Below are 23,286 nucleotides of genomic sequence, written 5' to 3' on the forward strand. Positions count from 1 at the left end.
ATGATCTTATTTGTAACTAAATAGGGGGTGGGAGGGGGGCTGAATGGCGATTTATTGCAAAAAATTGAACCATATGTTAGTCCCGAAATGACCTAGTTTGTGTTGAGTGAATGTTAAACACCATTTCTCTCTCTCTATCTGTCTCTACCTGAATAAATGGCAGGCGCTAATGAACTAGTACCTGACATTTTTAAGGATGACGTCTGACACGTTATAAATATCATTAAAAAAGTCTGTGTCAATGACAGACACCACAGAGATTGTCTGTGGCAAAGCCATAATTTGTGCCTGGCAGTGTCTGTGACAGGTGCCTTATTTCCAGGTTTGCTATTATTCCACAGAGAGAACGAATATGCTATGCTAAAAAATACTATGATTTCAGAACAAATGTAAAAACAAAATCATTAACTTTTTAAATCTCTCTGATGAAATGCATTTTCATTGTTCTCAATTGTTTTGGATGTGATTACAAAGATAAGATTTCAGATTTTATTGTAATCTAGAACATTAAGGAGTAATTCAGATAGACAAGATGAAGAAATTTGATAGATTATGCTTTATTAATTATTTATTGCCAACAAATCCATGAAGAGGTTGAATTAAAATTCAGGTGTGTTGAGCAGTTAAAATCTTGCATGATTCAAACATATATCCACTCAGTTTATCTTTTTAGAGATCTTTTAATCATATTTTGCAACCTTTAAACCTAGTTGGGTAGTCGAGTAATCTAATGCATGTCTATCCGAGGAATTTGTGTGACAAAGAAATAGGTCTGCCTGCTCAACCTTGTTTCCTCCCACCCTGAAAGAGCCCTATGCACAAGCAATTTATTGAAATAAAATTTTACTATATCATATGTTAGTCTCATATTGAGTGGACATTAAACACAATCTCTCTCTCTCTCTCTCTCTCTCTCTCTCTCTCATATTCATTATGCACCAAAAAAATAAAAATAATTATAGACTGATAAAGATGGATAAGCTGACAATAAAATATAATAGATGGAATCCTAATGACATAACTGTAAGTGATCTGTTAGCTGTAATGGTTGTCTTCTGCACAAATTTATTGTTTTGAGTAACATATACGTTTTTTCCTGTTAATTTGAATATGTGCTTTAATTGATTGGTCTATAATAAGGATGTCAATGGACTATATCTTTAAATCTCAGGAGATCTGACGATAATGGCAATAAACAAAAAAGGTGTTCTGACTAATTGGCTAAACACACATCATTAATTTAATACATAAACAATGGAGGTTGTAGTCAAAAAGAATACCTAACACGATATAATAAAGTACATTTAAACATAAATCAATCTTTATAGGTTTCGGTATACTTTATTTTGCTATAATGGGTAATAGCACGGAAAAAATGTCTCGATATTACTTGAGTATTTGACGACATTGTGTCATTAATTTTGTCCTTAGAATTGCCTGACAACTAACTTGTTTCTTTTGTTGAAAACCTCGAAGCAGAAAACAAAACCACAATCACATTTTTATGCTTTGAATTCTTTAAGAACATTTCAAGTGACAGGCAGGTAAAAGGCGAGACGTAGAAAAAGGGAGATAATTAATGAGACTAGGGAAATCCTATCACCTTGACGATTATGGTCTATAGATCGCGGGTCATAAGACTATTGTAACAAACCAGCGTAACTCATTTATCAACCATTTCTACACAATTGTTCCCTTTTATCATTGTTCATTATTTGAAAGGTCACGCAAGGATAATGTTTTAAATCCATAACCAACTTAGCAGGAAGTTAGAATTCTGTTATTCTTGATAATTGATCTTATTATTCATGCACCTATGTGGCTTTGAGTATCCATAATTAGTCTGTGTGACTTGCCCCATTCACATCCATGGTGTCAGACACACTTTAGGAATAATTCATGAAATGGGGAAAAAGCTTTAACAACAAAAATTGAACATATCATTGAAATAATTTTCAGATTGAGTTATTGGTTGTTATCTGGAAATTGCATGATTAGTTTTCATAGTTTTGTTTATATTCAAATAGATATGAAGGATTATTCCAAGATTCGTGATTCAAAGAAATATAGATTACATGAACACAGCATTAATGTCATACGTGAGCAAGTTTTTGAATTTCTATGAGTTTGGCTTGCTTGACTTTTATGATTATGTTTCACCATTTATGATCTAACCAAAGTAATAAAGTCAATGGAATTGGTTTTTACAGCTCCTTGATCAGCAGACACATTTGTCCCTCTATCCCTCTCATTTATTTACATCCTTTCTTCTCAATATGTACCAAGATGTAGTCAGTTTGTCTACAAACAAATATAGCCCCCCGAGAAGATGAAATTGACCAGCAAGTTGTCTGACTAATCAGATTTTATAAACGATGAGTAACTTTATTAAGGCAAATCTTGTCATTATTCGATCAAAGCTTTAAGTCCATATCTGCTGATTATCGACTAGCGGCTTTTGTTTGCATTCAGTGGCAGCCCTCAGCAGTTTCTATCCGATCTATGGCCCAATCAATTCAAGTATTAACGTCTTAGGGCTAAAGTTTACTATATAAATCAACTTTGACAAATACTGAAGTAGACTTTAAATTCAGATCCTTGGGGATGATATAATAATAATGCCTAAAGCATGTAAGCACATCCTCGTCAAGGATTGACACCTCTAGTTAACTGGTTATTGCTTAGATTTTACCATTTTAACGACAGTCATGGACCATATTAATCATACTATCACTGATGACTTAATTCTTAAACCCCATTTTTCAGCAGACGACAAGTGTCTGTTTTTTAAACCATTATTCCTGCATCCCATCAAAGACTATAATGGAGAATAGAAAACATGTTTTTTTAACGACTACCGTAACCATCTGCTCAAACCGATAGATTCCTTCAGAGCTCATCAAGCGTGCGCATTAACTTCCTGTGGTAGGCTTCTATTGAGCTTTTCCTTTTTCATAAATTGCCTGAATTGAACTCTTACCCTGGATTACCATGGCTACTTAACCAAAGGATTATAACTTAGCCGAGGAAGAATGATAGGAGAAGTGAATCATTCGTAGAAAAAGTAACAGATTACTGCCATTTTCAATCTCGTTTATCATTTTAAAAACACCAAGATTTATATGCTTATCTTTAAATACTTTTGTGAAAGAGGATATTTTGTAGCAATTGAAGATGAATTTGTTTTTTAAGTTGGTAATTGTTTGTTGGTGTTGAGCTCAAACCTTGACAAATCTTTTTACCAAGTCAACTAGGTTTTGATTTCGTGGTCACCTCCTCTTGGGTTTCCTTCAGGTACTCTGGTTTCCTCCCACTTCTAAAATTCCTGTGCCCACAAACGAATTGTTAAAATAAGAATATACCATGTTAGTCCCAAAATGACCCAAGTAATGTTGAGTGAATGTTAATTACCATTTCTATATTGATGTATGTGTTCTATACAAGTAGATGTAACCCAGAGTTTGTAACTGTTAGAAAGGTTGTAGAATCAATTGTAAGAACTGTATTGAAAAAGTAACTTTGTCAATGAAGGCTTTGCAGTTTCCCTTTAAATATCATAATCTATTTCACATATACCTTGCCTGAAGGTATTTTAGTATTTTCCTTTTCTCCATCATTTCACATATAACTAATGATCCAACAAGTGTGACTAATGCTGCTGATTTCGCGCCAAATCCCGATTCGACTTTCAAGTGGTTTTGCCCTTTGGCTGACTTTATTAGAAGTTTGTATGCAGCCGTCACTTCTTAGTTGGGGCTTTTTAGTACCATCAGACTGTTGCTTCAAGCCAGTTATAGCTTTGAGCAGACATCATAATGAATAACTCCCTTGAAATAATTCTTATAGCCTTATCCGTGTCTGGGATATTTGATGCAGACTTAATTGGCACCAATTATCACTGGTGAAGTCAAGTTATAATGTAATATTTGGAGCTATATTGGTCACTTCTAAACTGTTAGAATTACCAGTATCTATAAGAATAGTCTGATAAGGAATTGTAGATATTGGGCCAAGTCTTTACAGATAAAATTCCATTATATAAACCTTATATAAAGCCACACCAATATCCATTATCTCTTAAAAGAGGCCTGATATTTCATAGAATGGTGTTGATTCTTAACTTTAAATATGTGGAATATGATATTTGACTTTTACAGGGCTTTTCCATCTTGTCTTTGATTTCAAACAGCAAAAGTACCTTTTATATTGATTGTGGCTCATTGTCTGACAATCACTTTTACATTGATTGTTGCTCATTATTGCATTGATGCTCATCCTATCCTCATCTTGATTTACATTCAAATAATAATTAGCAGACTACTGTCACAATAGTGTGTATCTTCTACACAGTTCCTTAATGTTATAAGGTGAAAAAATGTTTTTGATGTAAAATAAATATCTGTTTAAAAAAGCAGAAATACATGAAGAATAGTTGCGTTTTTTTGGCTTGTAGCATTATTTGTAAAAGTTGTAAAATTGCTGTAAATGTAAATAATATGAGCAGAAGAATAAATATTATTAAGGTAGATCTCGTGTCAGAAATTGTTGATTCCTTGGGACATCTATTGTTCTGACGCCATTGACCGAACCTTTTGATGATTGTGATTTACTTTGCTTTCTCCATCAGGATTTTGATATGATTTCATTTATTCTGAGGGTCGCAAATCCATAATTGCAGGAACTGTATTGATATATTGATTAACAATGTTATTATTCTAAACAACACAGCTTCTTCTATTGATCCCTGTCTTTTATTTAGAAGGACGTAAGAAAAAAACAGTTTTGATTTCATTTTATGGCTTCTTGCGGGCAGATTATCGACAGAAGTCAAATCTGATCTAATAGATCAATATATAAAGTGTGCCAAATAAAACCTTGGCATATGTTTCATGTAATTAAGTGTTTACCCATATAGACCCTTAAGAACTGTTAAGGTTCATGTAGAATGACCTCCCCTTGGATTAGTCATTCATACTAATAATACCTTTACAGTCTAAAGAATGGTCATAAGTAGGCTTTCTGATCATTAACTTTTACTATGACCGTTTGGTATTAAATTTCAAATCCTAAAATCCTTTGTCTTCAGACTTCCAACAGTGAAAAAAAGAGATATCTAGTATTTATAATGGGGCTGTTTGTTAAATTATGAACATCTGAATTACTTTATGATATGTATTTTGGTCGTAAAATGGCTGTTAAATGGGAATGCCTTCTATTTCTTGTTAGCCTGTTGTTTATAGCTCGGCAATTAAACTTAGCAACTGGGGCTAATGATCACTATCACCTAGGACAAAACTTGCATGATGATCGGCAATAAAATGTGACATTGGAGTGGTTTGTTTTATTCTTTTAATTCTGTAGTGGGTCCATTTAGTAAAATGATAGAGTACGTCTAGTTTAACTGCAATAAAACATCCTCAATGACTCAATGTCACAACACCCTACTTATGTGGTTTCCATCATCGTGTGGCAAATTCTATACTATTGTAAGAGAATTCTTGTGCTTAAAATTTTCTATCATTTTAGGAGAATTCCGTTCCCAGCAGATGTTAGCAACTTCTTCTGGATCATTACATATCAGAAATTTTTTCATTGCTTTTGCGGTTCAGCGCTATATTCCAAAACAATTGCATCTATCCATTGGATTGATTTGTATTCCGTGTGTGGCAGTATGTTGTAAATTGGTTAAAGATTCTTTATATTAAACTTATCAACTAAATGTCAAAATTTTCATCCATGAAATTACCTTTTCCGGAATAAGATAGAGGGAAAAATTTAATTGTAATGGATATTGATGGTAGTGTTAGTCAATCATATATGACATGCTGTGATTGACAGAATTATCAATAAATCTGGTATGACAGTCCTTTCAAGCAAAACTTCTTACTGGATAATCTGAATTTTGAAACAGAAAACAAATCTCGTTTTAGGTTGACATTAATGAAGTAAATATGGTGGTATTTTGTACACAGTTATTTTTCCAGCCTTGGAGCAAAGTTTGTTCTTCATATTTAAAATCTCAGAATTTATAAATAAACATGTGTCTAATTGATAAAATAATGACTTTTTAGCAATTAATAACTCTAAAACCAAATATTATTTTTTGCTGTTGCTGAGTTTGCGTGGTCTGTAAATTTCATTGATTTGTCCATTGAAGTTGTAACATCACCTGAAGCGATAATTTCCGCTGTGTATTAACATGTTTTAACCAATAATAGCAGCCACATTCGATAATTCATTTAAACCTCAATATATTAACAACGAACAGTTTTTATTGGAAGTTACATTAAACAAACAAGTGCATAAATTTGTCAATTTAGAGTCATAAAGGATATTTTATTCCACCCAGTATGCTTTAAAAATTCTCTGCAGGACTTTGTAAAAGCACTGAATGATTCCAGTGCATTAGATCAATTATACGATAAACAATATCAGACATCTAATGGGCAGTAACACATGAGTAATTCTTCATTAATTCTGCTTAAAACCCCCAAAAAATTCAGCAAAGCCCTTTTCTTTACAAGGAAATTATATTTTGGGCCAGGCAATGTGGACCCAGTCTTCCATTTCAGGGGTTTTGAATATCCTATCAAGCTCTTTTTTTTTCCTCCCATCTTTTCATTACAGAAAACAACATAACCCCCACATTTCCATGGTGTATTTGAATTGATACAAAAAACTTTTAGAGAAAATTTACGCTGTCTGGCTTTATTGCATTCTTTTTCATTGTGGTTTGAATTAAGGAGAACTGAAATGTTATTGAAATGCATCGATACAAATGCGTTTATTCATTAACAAATCCCTATGATGTTGGTATGAATGTTCGGTTGAAGTGTTTCAACAATTTATAGAAAACAAGTTTTCCTATTTTAGACTTATTACAACATTCAATGTTCAAGGCAGATCACACTTCTATTTTATTTCTTTCTTAAAATCAAGTCATTAGGAAAATTCGTACACGCTTCATAAACTTTAAACACTGTCTTAATACCTGCAAGAACAAATCGATCACTCCTATGTTTTTTTCCTGCGTTTCTTACTTTTTGCCTTGCAGTGATATATTTTATTCTTTTCTTGTAATTTCGAAGAGTTGGGGCTGACTGAATAATGATTATTCTTCTTGTTTTTTTCAGTGAGGCGTTTGAGATATATGGACCCACTATTGGAGCTGCTTACGCTGCCTGTCTGCTCACAAGACATTGCAACAACCTTGCCTTTAAAGAATATCAACGTTCGATGACCACCACGGACATGATCAATAAAATTAGTGAAGCTTTTCAATTTCTGTACCAATAGTTTTTTGTTTGATGAAGGTGAGTTTACATTACTTTTATTCATTTATCTTGTGTAGATGTCAATATCATCCATGTATAGAAAAAAATAAGACAAAAAGTAACTGAATGTATTTAGTATGATTTGTCTTATGTACTGATGAGATGTCAATATTTACAAAATGTAATAGACAATTCAGGAAAACTGCATATTAAAACACAAACAGAACAAACAACACAATAATACAGTAGACAGTTCAATTGGATATACATTCTCCAAGAAGAAATAACATTGAGATTGAACATTGATCCAAAACATTTGTGATATGGGCAAGGGGAAACCACCTGAAGTCTGTTGGTACTGTGTGGCAACAATTTGTGAGCTGAAGTGTACCGGTATTTACATATTTTATTTAATCAGCAGTGTGATATGGGGCGCGATCCACCTGACTGCAGCCTAGGTGATACTAAAATCAAACATATGTTCAGAACATATTGTCATAACATTTTTAATTTTTTCTACTTACTAATGATCAAAGCAAATCAAACAAAAATTTATTAATATTTGCATAAGAATAAAGCAACAGATAATTTACTTTCCAATTAAATAAAATTTGTAGCAGTGATATTGTCTGTAGGTACTGTATGGTGTGGTAATAATTTGTGAGCTGAAATGTATTTACATATTTTTATGCGATCGGCAGTCTCGACACGCGTGACAAACGTTCAAAGGACATGCATAATAAACAATAAAAATCATAAAATGTCTAGCAATAATAGTGTTATTATATAAATATATAAATATAATCAGTGACATTATGATAAATTAGTGAGTAGTCACCAAGTACAGAATGTATCAATACGCAAATAATACGATAAATTCCTCGAGATATGTCATGTAGTTAAGAGCGCACTAAATACTATTCCCTAATCGCTGTTTCATTCAAATAGAACAAAAATAAACCATTGTTTAATGGCGATTGATAGCGAGTATTGTTTATAAGTGGTTTATAAGTGAAAAGCAGAAACAATATATCATATCCATTATCTTATACTCTCGCTAATAATAATCATCATACAATACAATTGAATTATCTGCCCCTTTTATCAGATTTATCCTAAGAGAAAATTGGATCTATTCACGGAGATTAATTCTATACATTTGGAGTAATAATATCATGCATCAATACTAAATCCTTTAATATGCAGAATTGCAGTAGAATTAGTCCGGTCGATAAAAATAAGATGCTTCTTTTATTTAAAAATGATTTAAAGTAGCAGTGAGTCTATGTTAGTCAGACAAATTTTGTTATTAATCATTTACAAAATTTTGTTAGAACTTTGTGGGCAACAATTATTAACATATCTTTCTTAAATTTATATTGGTTGTCTTTTCATTTAAAATAATTCCCAAAGTTGTTCTCCTTTTTACAAAACTGTTTGGCATCTTAGTGGCTTTAACTAAAGTCTGATGTTTTGAAATTTTTATGAGTCAAAACTACTTGGAAACAAACTTGCTGGCGGGCATATGTTCATTGCCTGGCAATCTACATTTGTAAATTAATAACACTTTTGCTATTTTAAGCAAACACTGGATAAAAACTACATCTGCTAATCTTGGATGTCACAGACATTAAAAAGTGTGAAAAATTAGAAATAGACTCTAATTGACATTAACTGAATCAAAATCGTATTTACATATAAAACTAATCAAGAAGACATTTTTATGGTCATTGTTCACTGAACAAGGAAATGATGTTTCCTAAAATATTAATTGATTCAGAATGCATCAGCAATAATCCATATCTAACATTATGGCTTTGTAATATTTTCGATAGATTTCTGTTATTGTTCTTCGGCGATGAATGTGTCAGGGGGGCGTTACTGTTGTCCCTGGACTCGTTAGATTTATTAATTAAACTTGACGGTGATCAGTAAATCTATTGAGAAATATAAAAAATTGCTTTTAACAGCGGATATGTTTTTGTCATATTTTCAATAAATAATGAAGACATGTCGCGACTGACCATTAAGATTTTAATATCATAGAGTGACCACCTCATTTAATTAATGAAACGAGGTTTGTGGAAATAAAAAACTAATATTTGTTTTCTTATTAATTGGTAGAAGAAATTGATTGAACATTATTAACATGTGGTATTATTGTGTGACTATGTTGACTATGTAGCTTGTTAGTTTTATACCATTAATACAGGTGCTATTTTAATTAGATGAGCGTACATAAGGTTTTCTTCCCACATTATTTACAACACTTTATTTGAAATACCTATCTTAACCCCTATTTCTCTCCGCAAACATTATTTTGGATTGTTTCAATGACCATTTGTCAGATGTAATGACATCGTGAGAATTAATTCATTTAATGATACAATATCACACATTGGCAAAAAATAATACAGAAATGAAGAAAAGATTAAAATGGCCATATTTGAGCAGTTATTTCGATCATTGTAAGCGTGAAATTTGATAGTAGGTGCCACATGCTCAAATGTTGATTGGTCATTGTGCAAAGAATTCATTACAATAAAACCAACACACTTCACATAAAGTTGACTTTTTTGGCATGAAAGGTGACTCCAATTACTCCCACTAGCCAATCAAATTAACAAACTGGTCCGAATATCCAATACATTATCTGAAATGACTAGCAATGAAAACAAATCAATTAGTATACTTTGTATATTGACATGTAAGTAAAAAGATTGGAGTGGGCATGTGTTATTTCACATATAGTCGTAATTTTACACCCGATCGCCATGTTTGCTAATATCTGTAGAGGGCAATTAACAGGTGACAAATGCTAACTTCAGTATTGAAGAGTCACGTCTGCTTTGTTACAAGTGCGTTTGTCTTGCTGGTACTGCATGACAAATACCCACAGGTCACTTCTTACGAATTCTTAACAACATCTCGGGACTCAGCCATATTTGTTTAAGCTTCATCCCTACGTCTAAGAGATATTGTGCTGAATTCTATTAGATTCGTGTTTATATGTGAAAAAAACTTGTCAAGTCGTCTGCCTCTTAACTAAATTCAACATGCGAGGTCAAAAGGGTTAAAGCTTGGAAGAGAAGGGAGATGCCTATTTAGCTTAACAAGCTTTCTTCTCTATCCTATCCTCTCCAATAACATTTTCACAGACTGTTTTATTAAAGGAATATGAACCTATCTATAACCTTTTTATTGTTAGTTTTTCTTCGTCTTTGATGAAGGAACAGACACCCCCAATTAACTTATGTGCACACATGATAACTTTTGTTAGCATCATTTTCTTTTCTCTGGGAGTATTAAACTTTGTGTTGGGATTTTTAGGAAATTGTTTTTGGCCAAGATTCTGTATTGAACCTGGATGGATATGGCCAAATAGACAAATGACTTGCATTTGCATTTTCACTTAAATATGTCTCTCTTCCCAAACCAAATAAAGCCTTGGAAAGATAGACAGCAGAGCAGTATTCTTTTCTGAAGGGGGGAGGGGTGGATGGCCTAATGGTTAGCGCCACATGTGCTTTGTATCATAAAGTCTGTCATCGAGTCAACTGGCCTGGTTTCGATTCCCCGGTTGTACGTGACAAGGAGTAGGGTCGGCTGTCCAACCTCATGGGTTTTCTCCCTGCTCCTCAGGTTTCCTCCCACTGTTAAAGACACCTACCCGCAAACGAATCATTGAAATAAAATTGAACCATATATTAGTCACAATATGACCTAGTTTGTGTCGAGTGGACCACATTTCTCTCTCTCTCTTTACTGAAACAAGGAAAGCTGTCTAGTCATTCGGATGAAACGAAAAACTGAGGTCCCGTGTATACATTGGAATGCACGTAAAAGATCCCTTGGCAGTTGGAATTCGATATAAGAGTAGGCGATAGTGCCGCTGCCCGGGCAAAATTTCTCTCATAGCACACTGTATGGCGTAAGCCCGTCTTCATTAGCCCAGTATAGGAGCAGAACAGTAGGACGTTAAACCCCATTTCATTTCATTTCATTTCATTTCTCTTTACTGAAGTGCAGGCATTCTATAAATTTGTTATATCATTTTTTATCATATATAATAAAATATTTATCAAGTTAGCGAGTAATACAATACCCAACAAAATAAAAACCCAGGGTATCACTCAGCATCTTGGAAGCTAATACAACATTTTGTCCAGTTGAAAGCTGCTTACTGTTTACTGTAATTAAGTGCTATATATCCTATAAACATTGCTTATAGTTCAAATCAAATACAACTGAAATCCTATAATGTGTCATGTTTTAATTTTGCTTAAAAAAACCAACTCAATATCCCATGGTTTAATTTTGATGTTTTTGTGATTTATCTATTGGCATACGGGTACTTGATATTCAGAATATGTGTTCCACTGTGAAGATTGCCTTCGAGTGTGAGAAAAGTACAGGAAAAATTCTGATGCATGCTGCGCGGATTAAAATAAAAAAGTGAGCCACTCAAATCAAAATCAATAAGCATTGATATTAAGAATCAATATGCTTTGATATGGTCCTCATCTCCAAGTTTATAAAACGTTGGCGTCACAGATCAGTGAATCTGTCAGTTAGTGAATTTTATATCAAATTTCCGTTAATCATATATACATAGAAACATGATGATCTAATTAGACACTTAACAATGGCTAACAGAATCCTTTCATTAGCAGAGCTGCCATGTTGAAAACGGACTGTTAATTAAACTGCTGGTATGAGCTATTGTTTGGGGTAAGAATAATGTGATCTTGCCATCAGCGACCATTAGCGTAATTCTAAAGATCTGTTAACACTTTTTATAGCAGTAATGATCAGAAATGAGGGTCCATTTTAAGCAGATTTACACAGCAAATACCCAAACTTATTTCAGCACAGGAAACGATTTGATCATTTCCCCCATAGCTGCCATTTTGGCTCTTAGCGAAACGCTTCAAAAATTATGAAAGAAACTTTTGCTTTCAATGGATTCCTTTGACCACAAATTACGCTGAAGAGTTTAAGCAGTAAATAAAGAAAATGGCTTGATTCAATGTTTCATTGAGTAGTTTTAAGTGTTATTTGTGAATTTATCAACTTTAGTCCTCGTCAAGTTCTATAAAAACAAAATCTACCCTCTTTTATTTAATCTTTTGGTGGAGTAACCTTAGGTTTTCATTGCCACAGGCGATTAAAACCAAGTATTTTCTTTTCACTTTCCAAATAAAATTTTATTTGAGGATACCCCTTAATATTGTCCTTGTTCTTTTATACAAAAAATTAAAATGGATGACATCTATCCTATTCAAATGATTACGCTACAAATTGATATGTTTTATTTGTAAAAAGTAAAGTGTCATTATTGAAAAAATTTCTTTGATGAAATAAATAATTAATTTAATGTATGCACTGAATATACATATCTTTGATGATTTGAATGAAGTAGCAAAAAAGATCTGATTTGAGTTAATATATCAGTATAATTGGAGTTCAGTTTGTCAATACTTTCTATATTGTATATAATATGCTGTTCAGATGCCCATACATGAGCCAGTTTTAAACTACTGATGTTTTTAAGCCAAGAGAGTAGTAGTTTTCTCCACAGACTATTAGTAAAACTGGCTTAACTGTTCTGACAGCTTTGGTCAAAGGTTAAATTTCCACAAAAAGTGATGAAACACGCATGCCCTAACATAACTGAAGCCAGAAATTTGGAGTTTTTAAACTGTTATATTTGCCTCACCATTGCTTTCAGACAACAAAGTTTAATGATTGCAACAGCTTAATGATTATCAGTACCAGGCTATAATTATTTATAGGGAACACACAAAACGTTAAAATTGTACAATTTATGGTTATAAATTGATGCATTAATACCATATCACAAACTTTCAGGTTGGTAAATTATTTCGTGAAATATGACAAATTTATGTTGTTATAAATAAATATTCAGCCAAAATTGTAAATACAGCTAATCCACTAAAATCCTTAAGGAGTGATTGACTTAAAATTGGTGCACACTTCTTTTGTTACAGGGATCATCGTTTGGGATGAAATAATATTGTTAGTTTAACCTTTGATCTTATTTTTCTAATCCTCTAATTTCTTTATCAAGAAACAAAGGATCTCTCTTAAACCCTAGTGAGATGTAAACAATCTAGGGGTCTAGAGGGGATTGTAAATTATTCTCCCTCCTTCTAGGAAGACTAAGGGGCTCATAAAACCTGTCTGCAGTGCTCAGTTGTAAATTTTATGAGCTTTTATGTAGAGACGAGCAATAAATCTAATAGGGTCGAATAACCCCTTGTTCTAGCCTTCAACTTGTTAAGAGATTATAAAGGTGTTGTAAGGGATTCCGATATAATGCTCCTTAGTATAAGAGTCTCATAAATCAATCTGTAATTCTAATTAACATAAAGTAGATTAAAGATTATTAAAGTCATTAATATATAATTTACTTCCAATAAAATACTGTACTAATAAAGCGATGGTTATGTGAACTTGCCCAAGACGTGATAAATGGAATCATGTGTTTTAGAGAGGTGGGATCAGGGGTTAGGGAAAAGCATCATCAGTTCTTTTAGACAAGTAGTATCAGAAGTTTTATAGAAGTGGTATCAGTTGTTTTATAGAACTGGTATCAGGTGTTTTATACAAGTGATATCAGGTGTTTTATACAAGTTATATCAGTTGTTTTAGGGAGAGAGAGTGGGATCAGATTTTTAATAGAAGTAGGATAAGGTGTTTTATAGAAGTGGTATCAGGTGTTTTATAGAAGTGGTATCAGGTGTTTTATAGAAGTGATATCAGCTGTTTTATAGAAGTGATATCAGCTGTTTAATAGAAGTGGTATCAGAGGTTTTAAAGAAATGGTATTGGCTGGTTTAGAAAAGTGGAATCATTTTTTCCATACAGGCAAAGCAAAACGGGCATCTTACTTGACTGACCAATAGTTTGGGCATAGGTCTCAGAAGCCATAGCAAAATAAAAATAAACAGAATGAATGTAAAGAAATAAAATATAACATTTAGATTATAAGAAAAATTACAAAGCATGGTTTGTTTATTCTCTAGGTTGATTTTCAAATGGCATTTATACAGTTAAGTTAAGAGACACATTAAACATAATGGCTTACATGAAAAGTTAAAACCCCTACTTTGCATGTAGTAAGAAATGTCTGACGATGATAAATTAACAAATATAAATCTCATTTATTTTGAACAAGACCTAAATTTACTATCATTCTTCAAATAACTCACTTAAGAAATGTCTGACAAGGGTTTAGAATGAGGAAAAGTGGTTGGAAATGGCCATAAAGATCACAGATTATGCCATTAACTAACTCGGAAAAGTATATTCAAATTGAAAAAAGACGTACTTTTCTCATCTTTTGGGAATTTATGGATGCCTATTTTGTAGCGATTCAGAGAATGTAGCATATTTCTGTAAATGTTGCTAAGGAGTTTGGGTATTTTCCAGACGATGTTTATGATCTTAAATGATCCTATTGCATGTCTTACTAAGAAAATATTTTAAGTGGTTGAAATCTCAAGATGGCAATCTTACTCCTTTTGTGCTTTTATTTTGTTCGTGTTATAATCCTAAATCGTGACAGATTTTCTTTCTAACCTTTTGACGCCTGTTATTATCTTCCTGGACGTCTGCCTCAATCAGGTACATATATGGAATAATCATATATTAAGAAAGACATTTTTGATCCGAAGATCCAATTATTGTTTACGACCGAACTGAAAATATACAGAATCATATTTAATGTATAATTAGTTGCAGGGATTTCGACCCACATCACAACCAATTAGGTATGCAGAAGTGACATAAACTTTATCTTTGGCTATGTTATATAAGGTAAAAGTAAAACCTGATTATGTCATGCTTGTGGGGATAGATGTTTTATTCCATTTTTAAAAAAACATTATCTCTTTGTGCTTGTGTACTCAATTATATAAAATAAAAGTGCAAATGGGAGAGAGATGGGGTTTCGTTTTGGGACATTCATATGGAGACTTTATTTTAAAAATTCACTTGCATGCATGGGTCCTTAGCACTGGAAACTGGAGAACCTTGAGGTTAAGCAGGTAACTCTACTCCTTGTCAAGAACCCATGATGCCTTGCATACATAACGGTACACATGATCTGCAGTGTGCATCATACTCTCAGCCATCAAAGCCACCCATCCCACCTCAAGCTTCTGAAATAAATGAGTTGTATCATAACAGTGATAGTTTGGATGTGAAATTCAAATACATAAAAATAAGCAAAATAGTTTCTTGCTGTTTCAGAAATTATTAGAAGAAATCCATTTCTGGCATAGATGACAGATGTATTCAAAACAACCTTTTTTCTCCACTTGTATTTTTTCACTTACAGAAATTTTGAGTATAGAATTTCACAATTTCCAATAAATGGCTTTTTTACTGCCAATCATCAAATTTATATTCTGCTCTCATATTCAAATTACCCAAAAATATTGTCTTAACTGGCACTTGTATCTGATTCCACCAACAGGGTTATTGATTGAAGGGTTGAATGGCACGATTCTACAATAAAACTATTGCAAATCATTTATTATAGATATCATTATGGTATCATATGCTGTATTTGAGCATTGAATTACAGTTTATAATATACTGTGAAGGCAGATAATCTTAAATAATTAAATAAACTGTTTTTATATAACAGACACAATAGTGTCATTTAATTTGTTTACTTTTATAAAATCAGTTTACATTCAATTACTTATAAATTTTGAAATTTAAATGAAACAAATTGGTTCAGTGGTTGCCAAAAAAAATTATATTTTTGTGTTCACTGCGCCTGTATGGCTGCAACAAAAAGTTATTGAATATAAATATGATTTTCACCTTACTATGTATGTTTTGTATCTATTTAATAAGGTGTACTAGAGGTGTGATCATAAATATACTCTATAGATACTTTCCACAATGTGGCTGAACAGTGCTTAGAAATAACCATTGGACATAATGTAGCGCTATATAAGACAATTTATTATTATTAATACCATTCTGCTAGATTATTTTAAGTCACTGCATACATGCAGACAACCATTTTAAAGCGTGAGGCATTTTATGCCACCTCACTTTTTCGTAAATTTTTATGTTAATATTTGTCAGGAACACAACTATTTTCCTCGATCTTTACAAGGTTATCGGCTTGTTGAAAAAAGGAATAAACCCTTCTTAATAGCAAACTGGCACTAAATGGACCTTTTCATGAAAACCCGTCAAAGATTTTTATGAGAAGATAAAACAGTTTTCTTGATCAGTTAAACAAAAACAGGTCAGATTTTTGTGTGCCATGTAATATTTCCTTTTTGTCGAATACTGATACAAAATATAACAGAGATTGTCTATGTATAACTAAGTTCACAGATATGGTATATTGCAAACACATTTTGCCCTCTGTTAGCTTCCTAAATATCCTCCTAGGATTTGAGTAGGCTTGTAAGACATCTCTGAGGGAACAACTTTCTCAGTAGTTGGACTTTTTGTTTGTTTATTTTTCCGTCAGTTTCAACTCCTGTTTCAATGTAGGCTGGGAAAAAGAATATCAACAAATTAGACATATGCTGCGTGCTGTTTGTTTTTCCTCCCTGTTTTGTCAGTGATTGTAACAGTATCGTTAACAATAGCTGCAGACTCTTTTACGTGTTCCTCTTTATCCATGATATATTTTTATCGACTGTGATACACAAAGAGTCAAAGGCTCATCCTCATTTATCGTTGATAGTTGATAATCAGGGACAAAAAAAAGCTGTGAAATGAAAATCTGCTTTCTCGTAGAACATTGTTCATATGATGTCCATCTGCACTTATTATCAATGAATTTTCCATTTTCTTTGATGTTTTGCTATTTTTTAATAACAAATGTGAATGGTAAGCCGAAAAGAGGACATTTTATTACTGTTATTATTAATATGTCCATCTGCACACATTTCTAATCTCTCCTAAAAAAAATGGAGTTAATTAAATCTTATCTTATGATTGTATTGAAATTCTATTAATAATATACCATCATAAATATATGATTTATATACTTATACTTTCAATTATATATTTCTATTATATACATATTCTTTTGTTGGGGCCATATTGCAATAAAGATTTCTGGTACTCTGTTTGACAGGCTGTACTAATAATTGTACTAATAAAACTAATATGATGTACTAATGGACGTGACCGAGTGTCATTTATTGACGGTTCAAACTGTGGTCAATATTCGTTAGTTCTTGCAGGTGTTGGATATTGGCAAGGCATTAGTGCACATCTAAACTGTCAGGCGATCTCACAAAGATCAATTTTTGAAACCCATAGTACCATCCAATTCTTGATTGAATCAATTATGCACCATTATCCATATTTTCGACTTAATTGTGAGTTCTTGGCGATGTAAAGTGTGATGCAGACAAATCCAAATTGCATTCTACAATGCTTATGGTGACCTCATCATCGTCCATTGAAAGAAAATATTTTACTTTGAATATACACAGAACCATATTTCTACATAACAAGTATCACAGTACTCTGGATCAGGAACTGGGTATGATGTCATCACTGCCATTTTGAAATTGTGATGTCATATCAAAAATTGAAGTCTGTCAATCGATGAGTAACTGTCCAAGGAACAAAACTGCCAGGTTGCATGCCGATTGTACATGAATTGGCTAAGCCGTAGACTTTTTTTTTAAAGAGTGTCTCCCCCAAGACCATGATGAGTAGTGGGTTGGGATTAGTTCCAGATCCAACAAAATAAATTACTTTTGCTAACATTTTACTTTCAATACACACAGAACTCTATTTCTAAAACTTAATTGGAACCATGGTGATTAAGTGAGTAAGATGTTGGCCGAGAAAGTTCATCATGATTTTCCGGCGTGGTTTCCCCATGTCGGTGGTGCAGGACGGAGGGCCTGACATGGACACATTGATGTGCACGTAACAGATCACCTGGCAGTTGGAATTCAATATAATAGTAGGCCATAGCTCCACTGTCCGGGCAAAATTTCCCTCATAGCACACTGTATGGTATATGCCCATCTGCATTAGCTCAGTCGGAGCAGAACAGTAGCACGTTAAACCCTATTTCATTTCATTTCATTTCTAATACTAAAAATTAAAATTTGAATTTAGCGACAAATTTGTAAATTCCATCTAAATTAAGTTCATAGCACAACTTAAAATAGAACGAAATCAAAGAAATGTCACATGGATTTGTTTTCAGCTGATTCAAAGATGAAACTAAATTGAGATAGGATAAAGAGTATAGGATATAGTGCTAGCTATGTAATATTGTAGTTAAAAGAGTCCCTGGACTGAAGAAGCAATAGAAGGTCTAGTCGATTCACACCACACTATACAGCAATCAATACGCTAGAATAAAGATAGTATAATATACCATTAATACAATATCATAATGTGATGTTTGAAGACTTCTCTGTATAGCTTCATTACGTGCTGTTCTTCTCTTTCATCTTTCAAATATATTATTAGACACATCACTACATATATAAACACAGAGACAGAATAAGGTTGTGTTCACGTTAAGAAATGGTGAGGCAAATAATCCATTTTCACAATGTGAATAGAAAGACTTGGATTATAATACTTTACGTAAATTGTAGGAATACTTTCTGAATATGCACGCGAAGAGGACTATAATTTCAACAGTTTGATGCTATGAAATTCAATTTTTGCTTGATCTTTGTTACAATGTTGAGATCGTCAAGACAGTTCTAGTGAAACAACTTGAAACATTAGATAACTCTGTAGTAGACAACTGTTTCACAATCTAGCAAACTTATTGGGGCAGTGTGAACACAAATTTTGATCTATACTTAAACATTTCAGATCAAAAAATGTGGGTAAATGTTTGTAAACATAGCTCATGACTTTTATCAAGGAACTAGACAATAGACCTCTTAAAGGACACAGTACTGTTGTCTAAATACATCATTCTTAGTATAGAAGTCTTTGAGTTATAATCCTGTTGATGTTCTGAGTATAAAAATTCTTATTTCTATAATCTCTAATTAAATCACATTAGACATGTACCAGTTCCAATATATACATCCATATTAAATGCTTGACATTTGACATGAAACCTTATGAGTATGACTGTGGGTTATGTAGCTCACCCTAGAATGTTGAAACTTGCTTGTGATATTTTTATTCCCATTTTAGAAATAATTTTGTAATCAATAAGCAAATAATTAAAGAAGTTTGTAATGATTATGTGATAAGCCAATGGGCTATAGCTATAGACCATGTTTTCCAATTCGAGCAAATATATACATGTACTGGTCAGGACCTTTTGTCTTAAAACTAACTGAATTTTCTTAAGAGTCATTGATCAGTTTTCTCCAACTCCTATTTGAGTAGACTGTATTGGATATAACAGTGTCTTATAATTTTTAAAATCTGCATCCTGGGATTCCCTGTCAATAAAAAGACAGTTCCATTATTAAGGCCATTTAAGTCATACAACTAGTCTAAATAGATGGATTTCAATGTATATGTTTGAATTGAGCTTGAAAAGGATGTTAAGAACCTAATTTTGAGAAACATTTTTAGAAACCAGACACACATGTACTCAAAAGTTTATTCCCCTATTTATTGTCCTATAATTACTGTTGTCTCATGGACCAACTAAAACTTTTTATAGCTCCTCGGACAATGGAGCAAATTTAGGAGTCCTTTAAGTGGTCTGAGTTACAGCATTAAGTATTAGTAGAGAATCATTTGACCAGTATATTAGGAAGACTAGGAGTAGGGTGGGTACACAAAGAGAGCAATATTACTCAATGTTAGTCTCATTAAATCCCAGGTGCTAGCCATCCTTACGTCTATACATCCACCTTCAAGTACCTGTTAACAGATACTTGACATAGTATAGACCATAAAATCTTAGCTCGTTCAAATGGTCAGAGATTTGTGGTGTTTCATAGTATATTGATCGGGACCAAGTTGTAACTTAAGTATGAAATTTGTATGTATGAGCTTGAAACTGTTTTCTACTTATATTAGATGTGTTTCACCCAACTTACCCTGTTCCAGTTGATGCTTATTATTTATTCATCAACCAATTAGAAAAAATGGTAGAAAAGATTACCAATTTGACAATCCCATTATGGAAAGGTGTATAGATATTTCTTTTAAAAAAGGTCATAATATCATTTTTGAAAAAATTACCAATTTAATATCATAATTCAATGCAAAGAAAAAAGATATTTCTTAAAAAATCATTAAAAAAATATTACCGATTATCATAATTCAATGCAAAGATAAAAAATTCATTGATATGAAAATGATGGATGCTATTAGTTTTTATATTTTGTGAATAGCGATACTTTGTATGTTTGAGTTTTCCTGTGGTTAATCATCCGTATAATAATTATTTTAATAGCAGACACCATTAACTAATAATCATTAATGTTAATATCAATATTAACTTATTCATGAATGCATACAATTTAATGTATGATACAATAGGTTATTATAAATCCTAATCTTCAAATACGATACAATAGGTCAATACTAATGTATCTATAATACAATAGGTCGTTATCAATTGTAATGTTGCAATTGTAACAATTGTAATAAAACTTAAACATTTGCGGAAACAAAATTTAAACCTTAGAGATGTTGTTTCTTGAAAAACTTCCATCATCCAGTGTAATTTACTACAAACTTGCACATAAATATTTGAATGCGCCATTCTGAGTTCCTTTACTGAACTCTCAATACTATTCTGCGTAATTGATCAGAAAATGAGATGGCAGCTTTTATCTGTCGGCAGCACATAAAGCATGAATTTTTCATCATGTTTTATTTTGTTAGCCATATAATTTTTGGGCTGTTGAACTTGTTCTTTATGACGACATAAAAGAGACAAAAGCTATTAAGAACTGATACAAAAGAAAATGCTATGATTGAAACTAATGATGCAGCTGTACTTTAAAAGACAAAAAATAAATAAAGATAGTGTAATCTCTCTCGTCTTAAGATCTCATTAAGAGAGCCAGTCGTTTTCTTTTGTTCAATAAATAATCTTTTTCATATTTTATTCAAACAAATAGATTTTAAAAAAAAACCTGCAGACGTATTTAAAAGTATAACCAGATTCTGCATTTCTAAGTCAGTCGTCAACAATCATAATCATATTTGTAACATTAATATATGAAGTAAATAAGGATGTTTACAGACACTGATGTTTTTGATCCTCTGCAGAAGATTGGTTCCTGATTTTCAGAGTATGCCAATCATGCACTAAACACAGGGCTTGTAGAATGTCTCTATACTATAGAATCAAGTATAGGGCATGTAAAATGTGAGTATACTACTATAGAAACAAATATAGCACCACATTAAATAGACATGTAGAATGTCTCTGTACTGTAGAATCAAATATAGCATTCAACATTGCACGTGTGCAAAGTGACTCTACTGTAGAATTAAATATAGCGCCCAACATAGGATGTGTATGTGGATGTACTATAGAATCATATATAGCACCTGACATAAAACATGTGCGACATGGCTGTACTATAGAATCAAATATAGTGCCTGACATAGGACATGTACAGCGTGGCTGTACTATAGAATCAAATATAGCACCTGACAAAAGACATGTGCAGCATGGATGTACTGTATACCAGTAGGTTCAAACATAGAACATGGACCTGTACAATGTGTCCATACTATAGAAACTATTTTCTTTGCTTTAATTCAAATACTTTCTAAACGGTAATTTAAAATGTGATAAGATCTCCATATTGGTAATTAAAATATATTCTAACATTTTGTTATCTAAATTTATACATGTACTATTATATATACCAATTAAGAAAAAAAAGCAGTCTATCAGAGTCAAGCAATGTAAAAAAAGAAAATGTTTTAATAGTTAAAAGATGTAAAAGATAATACCAAACAAACTAGTCACTATTTCTGGTGTGTTCTAAAAATTTGAACATTTGTGAAACCTAATGAAACGGATATTTTATTTGACATGTCTTTGTGTTGTTCATTCAAAGAACATTTCTGCTCAATTACACAACATGTTATAGGATGATTTTTGTTCAGGATAAAATCTATTTGGGTTATTTTCTTCTCTACTGGTCTATGTGTCTGCAGCCTTTTCTTTGGCTGCCATATTTGTTTGCTTGAATAAGTTCAATTCTGTAATAGATGGCAACAAGGGCAGTTAATTAAGAAAGTATTGTTGTGGGTAGTCTTGCGAGCAATGTAATAGGTGGATATTTATTTGGTAAATCTTATCTTCATAAGTGATAAGGGGGTTCATTAAAGAGTAAGATACCTGTACCAAGCATCTCTTTGATGTGGATGGTCTATAAAGGTGAAAATTAGGCTAGTTAACCAAAATCTGACCTTAATTTGATCATCTAGGATAGGAACAAGGAGAACAGTTATTGTCTTCGGTTATCTTTTGTCACCATTTTAAGAATTAGTCTCTGGGGATTTAGACAGATATTTATCAGGTTTATCAGCCAATGTTGCACCATGTTAGACAATAAAGGGTGTTAATAATTGGGGATTTGTTCGAGGACCACTTACAATCAAACATACAACTGATACCAAGCCCCACCAGATAAACAAAAATAAATAAAAATCAACACACCTTATCATTTCCATATTTAAAGTCAGTTGTGTACATATTTACATTTGATCATTAATGCAAATAATAATTTTAAAATGTATTGAAGGGAGTAGATACTTCTTCATATCTTTTAGATTATCTTGTTCCCCTTTGAAGAAATTTTGGGGTCTCTAAATGGTATATCTTTAAATGGTATATTTAGTGTTTTTAGAATGAAAGTGAAATGTAGAATAATGTGATATAAATATTAATTGACTACCCCAATTCTTTTATGAAGCCATTTGTGCTCAACTGTCATAAAGATGGGACCAAACAGATTTCTTAGAATGATACACCAAACTTCTACTTCTAGGTTATTGAAAGATATTTTTGTGAGCATTTAGG

The 23,286-nt window shown here is 32.4% G+C and overlaps 1 protein-coding gene across 2 annotated transcripts in view; it reads left to right on the forward strand.

Moving 5' to 3' along the window:
- Positions 1–23,286, forward strand: part of LOC126830817 (ATP-dependent (S)-NAD(P)H-hydrate dehydratase) — a 215,258-nt gene that overhangs the window by 159,271 nt on the left and 32,701 nt on the right. For both annotated transcript variants that reach the window (XM_050561231.2, XM_050561229.2), the window contains exon 10: positions 7,134–7,313. In XM_050561231.2, coding sequence (XP_050417188.1) covers positions 7,134–7,296 — 163 coding nt within the window. In that variant the 3' untranslated portion in view covers positions 7,297–7,313. The remainder of the gene's footprint in view (positions 1–7,133; positions 7,314–23,286) is intronic.

Source organism: Patella vulgata, chromosome 8 (assembly GCF_932274485.2).
Source record: "Patella vulgata chromosome 8, xgPatVulg1.2, whole genome shotgun sequence".
NCBI classification, from domain to species: Eukaryota; Metazoa; Mollusca; class Gastropoda; family Patellidae; genus Patella; species Patella vulgata.